Raw genomic sequence first — 12,386 nt, 5'->3', positions numbered from 1 at the left:
GAGAGCATTTCGTCTGTTTCTGGCAGCTGTCACCATCCTGTTTGCATGTAATGTCCTGAGGGGAGCCAACCTGAGGGTAATAGAGCAAAAGGAGAGGACCAGGGTCCTCGATGACTCCATGCAAGGGAGCTGTGCTCTTTTACTTTGAGATCATTGTTCTTTTTTGTTTAAATTTGAGGCATAACCTGTGGCAACTTGCTGCCAAAACATACTAACCTTGAGAGGTTGTGTATGTCGAAGGGAATAACTTACCCAGTTATGATATGGGGTGTGTCTGGTCTACAGGGTGCTAACTACCTCTCCCAGTGTTCATTAGAGCTTGTGAAAGGTTATTGGAAAAGGGTGCAGGAGGAAGTGAGCTCTTGGTTTTGGGGGTAGATTCCCGTGGTTCATCGCTTACATACAATACCCAGTGCTCATCCCAACCAAAATTCATTTTAATACTCAGTCATGTCATACATTTTATTCTTTAAAATGTCTTCTAAATCTAAGAAAGGAGCCATCTGAATGCTTTCCTGTGGCGAGATGTTTGAATTCATTGTAATTCCTTCATGTCATTTTGGGAAGACATGATAGAATGACAATTATGGTAGAGTTAGAACAGAATTCCCGGGTGAGAGTTTGCTGGGAAAAATTGAAGTGAATTTTCCTTTAACATTATAATTATTTTAGGTTGGTTAAAGTTCCAAAACTATTCCCTTTAACTGTCTCATGCAGTCCTTTATCACATTTAAAATAATTCTCCTCCCAATCTTTTCAGTTTCTTTGAGAAAATTAATTACTGAAGTTATTGGAACTTAATTCAGGGCTCAAATATGATTTACCTGGATAAAACTGCTCTCTAATATGGGAGGAGATACAAAAGGGGCATACTCTCCTCCATCCAACATATTTTGAAGATCTCCTGCATCTTGGAAGGGTGGGACGGAGATGGCATCTTGCTTATTGATCCTTGTGGTAGAGTTCCTATTGTTCTTCTTCATGGTGCTTACTCACAAACATCAGAGAGTCGGGGGGATGGGAATACAATGAACAGATACAGAGAAAATTTAATATGATGAAGTTGCCTCACTTACTTATTAATTCAACAAATTTTATCAACATCTATGATATGCCAGTCACTGCTTTGGGCATTGGTGATACATCTGAACACGATTGAGAAGATCCCTGTCCCCATGCAGCTTACACTCTATAGGAAGAATAAGCAACTTAAAAAAAGAAAAAAAAGGATACTGGATGATTTGAGTTCTCAAGACTCTAGAAAAGATCCATGTAACAGAAAATGCCCGGGGAATGGGGCTGGCAACACTTATTTGGGAAAGTTAGGAAAGGGAAAGAACCTCTCTAGGAGGCCTTGAAACACACACACCACATCCCCCAAACCATTATGTTCTGTCTTCCTAATTAATAGTACCACTGCTCCTGCCATCATGAAGAGTTCTCAAATCCTTTTTTGTGAGAACTGTATCAAAACTACACTACACTGAGAACGTCTTTTCCTGACCATTCACCCTTGACTGATCCTTAGCTCTTGGATGAGGATTTCTAACCAATGACTGTTGTCTATCTCCTCTGGTCTCTCGTTCTGGCTCTCTCCCCAGAAACTACTTCAACAAAGAAAAATGGCTATACATCATTGGATTTCACCTCTTATCTACCAGAAATTACAGAATTCCAGGAAGGGAACATGGTCTCAGAATGTAATTCTGTTCGTATTTTCAAAAGATCACCCTTCCCTTTTCACAAATTCCCTGCCAGTTAGAGGAAGGTTCCTTAACCAGCAAGCTGCTTATGTGTTCTGCCTCAGGTGTATAGTTCCACCTCAGTCCTTCCTCAGAGACTCTTTTTTTCCCTTTTGCTCAAGTGAAGGGGTAAGTAGTGAATGTGTCTTGCTGCTGTCCCAGCCAGGGTCATGGGATGCAGACACCACTGCTACATGACATCCCATTAAGCATATGAGTGTGGGCATGGGAATTCCCCATCAGACCTTCTGCTGGTGGCAACTCAATGCCTCCCTTCAACACATCTGTACATGAACACGGGGAAAGTAAAAAGAGTCTGGAAAAGCAAGGAAGTAAAACAGTCTAGAGTGAAGCCAAAATGGAAAAAGAATGAGAAAGAAAGAAACAGCATTAAGGGGATAAAAAGGGGAAAGAGATAAAACCACCACCACCACCACCACCACCACCACCACCACCACCATCTAAAACAGAGAGGATGGGAACTAAGTCCCCATACCAGGATTCAAACCCTCATAGTCTGACTGGAGGAGCTTATGCCACTGTCCATGGTTCAATTTTGCCTTGAGTGCTTGGAAAGCAAGGACTTAGCAAGAGTTGGCAAGGGTGAGAGGGGTCAGGATAGGTCAGGACGGATGGAAAAGAGGAAAAAGAGGGAGCACCAAAGAATACAGAAGACGTCCTTCTTCCTATTCCCTTTTATTCCTGAACAATTTTGTCTTCAATCCATTAGCTGGGACAAAGAGAGGCAGGAATCTGTACTTGGGGGAGTGGGGAGCCTTGGCTCAGAACCCAAAGGAGGCAAGAACACCTCTGTTGTCAGGATAAGGGGAGTACAGTGTAAGAAATCAGAGCCTAGCATGGTGAGGAGGGTGTCTGAGCAGGAGAGAGGATGGTAGAGGAGGAGGGTAATTGGTTATATACAGGGGAATTGGTCAAATAAAATAGGAAAACTTGAGAATCTATACTGATATAAATAAATGAATAAATTACAAGTTTGGTGAGGAACAGAAATTTACATAGCTCAAAGTACCTTCCACCAGCATACTTACTAATTTTCAAGGAGGAAAAAGTAACTTTACATTGAGGAAGCCGTGCAGACACCATCATAGTGGAGTGGTGAATGAACAACATCAGTAACGGGACAAATCAAAATGGTGCATTATCTTATAGGATGCAATGAGGGCACGGAGCATTCCCTTGTGATATTCCTCCCAAAGATGCATGACCCAAATCCTACCATTAGGAAATATCAGACAGAGCCAGTTAGAGGGATATTTGACAAAATAATTGGCCTGTGATCTTAAAAAATATCAATGCAAGTCAAAGTCAAAGAAAAGACTAAGAAACTTTTTCAGACAGAAGGAGACTAAAGAGACATGATAACTAAATGCAATCGTGATTCTTAACTGGCTAGGCAGCCCATTATTGGGACAACTGGTAAAATTTGGATGGGGTCTCAGGATTAGATGATGGTAATATGCAACATTCATGTTCTGATTTTGATGGTTAAATTTTGGCTCTGGAGGAGAATACCCTTGATGGTAAGAAACACAAACTGAAGTATTTGGAGGTAATAGGGCATCAAGTTGGCAAATTACTCTTAAAAGATTCAGGAAAAAAAAGACCTTTGTAGTGTACTTGCAATATTTCTGTATGTTTGTGATGTTTTAAAGATATTAATGGAAATAATACTACAAGGAAAGAGGAAGTAAAAGGTATAGAGAAGAGGATGGGGGGTGTAAAAGAAGATCTAGAGAAGATGGACAGGTTCTGAGGGTTAGAGTGCAAAAAGGCTTTATTTAGCCACGGTTTCTTAGAAAAGACCTTTGCAACAACAGTGGAAGGACCCTTATAGTGATTGGATGGTAGGAAAAAAGCACCTAAAGTCTCATTGTCATCTACGTTTTCTCTCTTTCATGACTTACCCAACAGCACAAAGCATTTATACTATCATCACTTTGTTGAAAGACAGTGAAACTGCCTTAACAGAGACAGAGGACACAGCAAGTGATCAAAACATCAACTGGATTCTTTGGGGCCTAAATATATGGGGGATCTTCTGGAACATGACAAGAAATCATTACAAAAGAGCATTTTTGGATGAAAGCAAGGTATAATGGAGGAAAGAAGACAAAGGTCAGCAACCCTTTGGGTCAGGGTGACAAGCAAAATCACAGCAGTTGTTCACCCTCCATTTTCAAGAACAGCTGTGATTTCTTACACTTATCTTTCTCAGCTCAAACTCTCTCTTCATGTTCTCCCTCTAGAGTTCATGTGTCTCCCTCTTGAGATCTAGAAAAGTAGCATTCTTGGTCCACTGAGTTTCCAGAAGAGGAAAAGAGGCAAAGAGAGCTTGGAAAGGAGAGGAAAGGAGACAGAATGGAGAGAGAAAGGGAAGGAGAGTGTGTGACGATGTAGAGCTTAATATGGTCTCATTAGTATGCATCAACATATCTCACCTTAACTCAGGGCCAAGCCACAATCCTCTCTCCAAGACGAAGGTTTTAACTCATTTCAGTCTGGGCTTCCTCCTTTTCATGGTGAAGTCTTTTGTGAAGGAAACAAAAATAAAAAATAAAGTGCATACAAAGGAGGAAAATTTCAGTACAAATCCTTACTTTTATTTCATACCTGAGAGGTCCATGCCTTAGAAAGAGTTTTCCTAATGAAGCAAGGTGGGTGAAGTGCTCAGAGGGCTGCTGTTTATATCTGAGCTGAGCTGTTGTCAATGATTCTAATCATAGTCTTTTGGTGAGTGGAACCAGACAGTCACAAGTTCATAGCTCATGGTTGACCTGAAATTGCCAAATGGTAAAATCCTGGGCTCTTAAAGCAAGTAAGATATTTGATAATGTGACAAAGGAAGTAATATAGACTCAAATAACTATTGTACAATGGAGGGTCATAAGAAACCTGAGTTATTTGCTTCCCATAAAAAGCCAGAGTAGCCTATATTACTAACTTTCCAGCTCACTATTTTGTCACTTGTGTATCGTTCTCCATATTGTGCTTGCAGTCACTACAGACAATACTTTTTTCTCTCTGTAAAATTCTGATTTAAATAACCCCTTTAGGAATACCTGGACAAGGTAAACCACAACAATAATAACTACAGAACTCAATGCCATAGGCCAGTGTGGAAATTGGTATAACTGGGACTGTAAAGGATTCTGGAGTCAGACACATCCACGTTCATACTCGGGCTCTGTCGCCTACTTTTGTGGCCTTGGGCATGTTACTTAACATCTCTGAGCTCAAATTTCTCATCTATAAAATGATGATAAAACTACTTAACTCAATAGAGTGATGTATAGGAAACACTGAACACCATGGCTGTCACATAGTGAGCACCTGAGAGCTTATATTGGTCTACTGACACCTGCCCCTCTGTCAAAAAGTATAATTTACTCAGCATTTGCTGCCCTGGGTTCCCTCTTGCTCACTTATAGTTTCATATTTCCCAAGTTTCATTCATTCTAAGAAACATTTTTCCTCAGCTTAACTCTGAAATGGAATGTTCCTTGTGATTACTCAGCTGGTGGTGGTGGTGGTGGGGGGAGGGAATTGCATGGTGGTTGTTATTTGGCTGCATATGCGCAAATTTAATTATGGTTATTCATGTTAAATTATGTACATTTATTGTACTACATGGGTTGCATTTAATTGTCATTTAAATATGTTTCTAAATCAAAAGATACTTCGGGACAAATGAAAATGAAAACACAATAGTCCAAAATCTTTGAAATTTTGCAAAAACTGATCTAAGAGGGAAGATTGTATAGGTCTACCTCAAGAAGCAAGAAAAATCTCAAATAAACAACCTAACCTTACATTTACAGCTAGAAAAAGAACAACAAACAAAGCCAAAGCCAATAGAAGGAAGGAAATAATAAGTATTAGAGCAGAAATAAATGAAATAGAGACTAAAAAATCAATAGAACAATGAAGCCAGGAGCTGGTTCTTGGGAAAGGTCAACAAAGTTGATAAAAATTTAGTCAGACTCATCAAGAAAAAAAAAAGAGAGAAGACTCAAATAAAATCAGAGATGGAGGAGAAAGAATAACTAACAGCACAGAAATACAAAATATTATAACAGAATATTATGAAAAATTGTATGCCAACAAATTGGAAAATCTAGAAGAAAAGGTTAAGTTCCTAGAAACATATCATCTTGCCTAACTGCATCCTAAAGCAATAGAGGAACAGACCAATTACTAGCAATGACATTGAATCAGTAATCAAAAAAGTCCCAACAAAGTTCAGGGCCAAATGTCTTCACAGGCAAATTCCACCAAACATTTAAAGGAGAGTTAAAATGTATTCTTCTCAAGCTTACCCAAAAAATAGAAAAGGAAGGAAAACTTCCAAATTCATTTTATGAGGCCAGCATCACCCTGAAAACCAACCAAAGGTACTACAAAAAAGAATAAAGCTACAGGCCAATACCTCAGATGAACATAGATACAAAAATCCTTAACAAAATATTAGTAAACCAAATCCAACAACACATTAAAATTATTCACCATGATCAAGTGGTGTTTATTCCCGGGATGTAAGTGTTGTTCAATATTCACAAATCAATCAGTGTGATACATCACATCAATAAGAGATAGGATAAAAACCATATGATCATTTCAAAAGATGCAGAAATAGCATTTGACAAAGTACAACATCCATTCATGATAAAAACCCTCAACAAAGTACGTTTAGAAGGAACATACCTCAGCATAATGAAGGCGATATATGAAGAACCCCAGTTAATTTCATAATTAATGGTGAAAAACTGAGAGCTTTTCCTCTAAGATCAGGAATAAGACAAGGATGTCCACTGTTACCACTTTTATTCAACATAATACTGAAAGTCCTTCCCACAGCAATCAGACAAGAAAAAGAAATAAAAAGCATCCACATTGGTAAGGAAGAAGTAAAATTTTCACTACTTGCAGATGACATGAGACTATAAATACAAAACTCCAAAGACTCCAAAAACTACTCCAAAACTCCAAAAACTACCAGACCTGATAAATGAATTCAGTAAAGTTGAAGGGTACAGACAGAAGTCTGTTGCATTTCTATACACTAATAATGAAGTAACAGAAAGAATTTAAGAGAACAATCCCATTTATAATTGCACCAAAAAGAATAAAATACTGAGGTAAACTTAACCCAAGAGGTGAAAGATTTGTTCTCTGAAAAGTATAAAATGGATGAAAGAAACTGAAGATGACACAATCAAATGGAAAGGCATTCCCCGCTCATGGATTGGAAGAATGAATATTGATAAAATGTCCACAATGTCCAAAGCAATCTACATATTTAATGCAATCCCTATCAAGATACCAATATTTTTCACAGAACCGGAATAATCCTAAAATTTGTGTGGAAGCACAAAAGACCCCAAATAGCCAAAACTACGTTGAAAAAGAACAAAGCTGGAGGCAATACATCCCGGATTTCAAGATACACTGCAAAGCTAGTAGTAATTGAAATCGTATGGTACTGGCACAAAAATAGACACATAGATCAATGAAACAGAACTGAGAGTCCAGAAATAAACCCATACTTTTATGGTCAATTAATCTACAATATACAGTGGGAAAAAGATAGTCTTTTTAACAAATGGTATGAGGAAAACTGGATACTACATGTAAAAGAATGAATCTGGACTACATCTTTATGCCATATACAAAAATAAACTCAAAATAGATTAAAAACCTAAATGTGAACCTGAAACTATAAAATTACTTTAAAAAATAGGAAGTAATTTCTTTGACATCAGCTGTAGAAATACTTTTCCAGATATGTCTCCTCTGGCAAGGGAAACAAAAGCAAAGTTAAACTATCAGGACTACACCAAAACAAAAAGCAAAAAACAAACAAACAAACAAACAAAAACAAAAATAAAAACAAACACAAACCCAAACCAACCCCTCCCTCCCCACCCCAAATCAACAAAACAAGGCAACCTGCTGAATGGAAGAATTTATTTGCAAATGATATATCCAATAAGATGTTAATACCTAAAATATTTAAAGAATTTATACACCTCAACACACACACACACACAAAAAAAACCCAATTAAAAAATGGGCAAAGGACTTGAATAAACGTTTTTCCAAAGACATTCAGATGGCCAACAAACACGTGAAAAGATGCTCAACATCAGTAATCATCAGAGAAATATAAATTAAAACTATAAGGAGATATAACTGTACATGTGTCAAAATGGCTAAAATAAAAAAGACAAGAAATAACAAGTGTTGGTGAGAATATGGAGAAAAAGGAACCCACATGCACTGTTGGTGTGAATGCAAATTGGTACAGGCACTGTGAAAAACAGTATGGAGATTCGTCAAAAAATTAAAAATAGAATTACCATTTGATTCCACTAATGAGTATTTTTACCCAAAGAAAACAAAAACAGTAATTCAAAAAGGCATATGCACCTTTATGTTTATTGCAGCATTTTTTACAAAAGTCAAGTTGTGGAAGCAACCCAAGTGCCCAATGATAGATGAATGAATAAAGATGTATATGTATATATACAATAGAATATTACTCAGCCATAAAAAAGAATGAGATCTTGCCCTTTGCAACAACATGGATGGACCTAGAGGGTATAATGCTAAATGAAATAAGTCACTAGAGAAAGACAAATACCATATGCTTATATGTGGAATAATTTAAGAAGCAAAACAGACAAAGAAAACAAAAAAGCAGATTCTTAAATATGGAGACCTGGTGGTTGCCAGAGTGAGGTGAATAGGGGGATGGATGAAATAGGTGATGGGGATTAAGAATACACTTATCTTTTTTTTTTAAATTTTTTTTAAAAAATCTTTATTTTTGAGAGAGCGAGACAGCATGCGAGCAGGGGAGGAGCAGAAAGAGGGGGACACAGAATCTGAAACAGGCTCCAGGCTCTGAGCTGTCAGCATAGAGCCTGACGCGGGGCTTGAACTCACCAACCGTGAGATCATGACCTGAGCTGAAGCTGGACACTCAACCAACTGAGCCACTCAGTTGCCCCTCTTTTTTTTTTTTTTTTTTTTAAGTTTATTTATTTATGAGAGAGAGAGAGAGTGTGCGCGGGGTAGGTGCAGAAAGAGAGGCAGAGAGAGAATCCTGAGCAGGCTCTGAACTGTCAGCACAGAGCCTGACACGGGGCTCGATTTCACAAACTGTGAGCTCATGACCGGAGTTGAAATCAAGTCAGGTGCTTAACTGACTGAGCCACCCAGGCATCCCAAGAATACACTTATCTTGATGAGCACTGAGAAATGTATAGAATTGTTGAATCATTATATTGTACACCTGAAATATAACACTGTATATTAATTTATACTTGGATAAAAATAAAATGTGTTTCTAATGATAATCTGAAAACATTTTGTTGATACCTTCTGATGTGGTCAAGAAAGTTCCAGTATAAAACTTGCAGAAGACCTGTCAGAGTTTAGGAAGAAGTTCCCAGAGGCTGGAGTGGAGCACTCTTAAGAAATGCACAGAGGATGACAGAATAGAGTATGACAGACATTGTGTGGAAAACTTCTAAGTAATGAGAAAGCATTTAATTGTGTAATTAGCAGCATTTTTTTTTCTTTCTCCGTGGTCCATAACATAATGGATATAATAATTGATGGATCTTAGATCTGATGAAATGCAGTAGTCAACTTCTGCTCATCCAGAAGCGAGTGACAAAGTGCACATTAAAAAAAAAAAAATCACTCTAAGAAAAGTGACAACCTGCAATGTCTACGGTTAGCAAATTCACGATAATCTGTGGATTCTCTGTGGTCACTAGGACTAGGGAATGCCCCTTCCAGCAGTCATTTATGTGGTCCCCAGGATCCCTTTGATGCCAGAACCTGAGGGTGCAAGTGTAATTGTGAAATTAGGGACACAGAGAAGGAATTTGCAGTGAATTTGCAGCCACACTGGGCCTTGCCCTTCTCATCCCTTTTGAACTCTGGAACAAAGAGGAGATCAGCTAAGGAGCTGAAAACGGAACAGAATCTTTTATCTTCACCTGTGTGGTGTTCGTTTCTAAACATTTGTTCCAGAATTGTTTTGACACTTTTGGATCATGTGTATAGATGGTAAAAATAAATGTGTGAATTTTAACTGGTTTTGTTGTAATTGTCATTCGAGATTACCAATCTGTCCACCACAAACCCTGCCCACACCTCTCCCATTATCCTGGTCATGAGCTGAGACTGCACTGTTCTTGAGACATATGAATTGTTCTATGAAACCAATTTTGGCTAACCACACACACCACCACACATTTTGTCAAAGATCCCAAAGCATAATCATCAACTGTTAAATTAACTATTTAGGGGCGCTTAGGTGACTCTGTCGGTTAAGCGTCCGACTTCAGCTCAGGTCACGATCTCATGTTCGCGAGTTCAAGCCCTGTGTCGGGCTCTGTGCTGACAGCTCAGAGCCTGGAGCCTGCTTTGGATTTTGTGTCTCCCTCTTTCTCTGCCCTGTTCACACTCTGTCTCTCTCTTAAAAATAAATAGACATTCAAAAAATTTAAAGAAGACCCTATTTAGTAGGTTTACTCTCAATATCTGGAGATAGTACTACAGTTTTGGTATATATATCTTTTTAGTTTTATAAATATATATTTATATAATATGTAAAATACACAATGTTGTATGTTAGACATATACATTGTGTGTTACATATAATACATATTAATATTTTCCTATAACATTAAATATTTTAAAAGCAGGAGTTACCAATCATGGTGTGGACCTATTTGGAACATCACAATCTTCTGTAAGATGTACCAAAATTAATTGTGCCCAGTGGCTAAGCTGATGCTTGAGAAATGAGTTTCTCTTAAAAAGCAGTAGATAATTCATGGCCCTCACTCTGATAATTCCCTGTGCTCTGCTGTACTTTCCTGTGGGAAGACCAGAACAGCCTGATAGCTCATAGCCCCCAGCCCTCTTATCCAATTAGCAACCCTTACTGAGATATTGTTATTAATTACGATGATTCAAAATAATTCTAATTTGTGTGGGCTGGGCTCTTCCAGATATTTTTGTTCTCTTAATAATTTTACTTATGGATCAGTTTCTAATATAGCTTTATTGAGATATTGAGATATAATTTACATAGTATCAACTTCACTCATTTCAATGATTTTTAGTGTATTTACAGAATTGTACAGCCATCACCATAATCTCACTTTAGAACATTTCCATTATTTCCATGGATACATTTTTTTTCCCCTCAGAAAGTTTTACACTTATTTGTTTTTGAGAGAGAGACAGAGCACAAGTGGGGGAGGGGCAGAGAGAGAAGGAGACAGAATCCAAAGCAGGCTCCAGGCTCTGAGCTGTCAGCACAGAGCTTGATGCGGGGCTCGAACTCACAAACTGTGAGATCATGACCTGAGCTGAAGGTGGATGCTTAACCGACTGAGCCACCCAGGCGCCCCTCCATGGATACATTTTTAATAAGGATAAATGTAGATAACGAAGTATAAATTCCCATGCATTTATGCTTCTCTTGCGTTGCCCTGTGACCACTGCAGTTTAGAGAATGATATGACCACAATCATTATGATGAGAAATCTGAGCAGAGAGATGTTGCAAGTGAAATTTGCAACAGTGTTACTCATATTAATGAGTACACCATTTGTAGATTCTACATAAATATTTTAAAAATAAAGCAAGGCTTATTTATGCAAATTCTTTTTATTTATTTATTTATTTATTTATTTATTTATTTATTTATTTATTTTTGGGACAGAGAGAGACATAGCACGAACGGGGGAGGGGCAGAGAGAGAGGGAGACACAGAATCGGAAACAGGCTCCAGGCTCCGAGCCATCAGCCCAGAGCCTGACGCGGGGCTCGAACTCACGGACCGCGAGATCGTGACCTGGCTGAAGTCGGACGCTTAACCGACTGCGCCACCCAGGCGCCCCAATGCAAATTCTTTATGGAAGTTCATACTATCTTGCTTTATTAACATTACATGTACAATAAAGGTCTGCAGTATAAAACTCATAAATAAAAAGTAAATTTTAGTATTAAAAAAGGTTGATCACATCAAAGGGCCAGTGAATGTATATGTTATAGAATTACAATAAATAGGTTTTGAATGAATGTGTGAAATAGAGCAGAGAAACAAAGCAGACTTGCTATAGGGCATCAGGGGAACCTGGCTTCATTTCACATATACACAGAATCTTTTGTTATAACTTGTTCTACAAGGATTGTGTATTCATTTTCACAATCACAGTTTATGTTTTTGTGATAATTTATGCCTTTCCCTAGGCTCAATAAATGTTTTCTACATCTAATTAAGCAAGTATTGTACGGGGAGAGCGTGTATAAGGGTTTTAACTGTGTTACAGAGCGTGAAGGAATCTAATTGTATTTGAGATGGACCCTAACTTATCCTGTCACAAGCAGATTCTTTACATTCTTTGTTATTTCTTTTAATTAGTGCCCCCCCCCCCCCCATCCTCTTTTCTCTCTTTTGGCTTTAACCGGATGAAGATTAATTCAGGAGATAGTTACAAAAGGTTGCGTTTTTCTGGAGAATTACAATATGACTGTCATTTGAAAAAGCACTGTTGTCTACTTTTAGTAAAAAGAAAAGGTAGAGAGATTCCATAT

General features: G+C 38.0%; 1 protein-coding gene across 10 annotated transcripts in view; it reads right to left on the bottom strand.

Annotated features, from left to right (window-relative positions):
- GARIN2 (golgi associated RAB2 interactor family member 2) overlaps positions 1 to 12,386 on the bottom strand; it is a 36,368-nt gene that overhangs the window by 22,184 nt on the left and 1,798 nt on the right. For 7 of the 10 annotated variants that reach the window (XR_009606372.3, XR_009606373.3, XR_009606374.3 and 4 more), the window contains exons 2-3: positions 4,202 to 4,289; positions 825 to 987 (exon numbers count right to left, since the gene is read on the bottom strand). Coding sequence is in view for 7 of the 10 variants with exons in the window: in XM_060620075.3 (XP_060476058.2) it covers positions 825 to 983 (159 nt within the window). In the remaining 3 variants the exon portion in view is untranslated. Of the gene's footprint in view, positions 1 to 824; positions 992 to 3,963; positions 4,035 to 4,201; positions 4,290 to 12,386 lie in introns of all 10 variants that reach the window. The other 3 variants (XM_060620077.3, XM_060620076.3, XM_060620078.3) reach the window with 3 other exon arrangements.

Source organism: Panthera onca, chromosome B3 (genome assembly GCF_046562875.1).
Source record: "Panthera onca isolate mPanOnc1 chromosome B3, mPanOnc1 haplotype 2, whole genome shotgun sequence".
NCBI lineage: Eukaryota > Metazoa > Chordata > Mammalia > Carnivora > Felidae > Panthera > Panthera onca.
The sequence above is the reverse complement of the archived record's forward strand: the minus strand, read 5'-3'. Positions and strand labels throughout refer to the sequence as shown.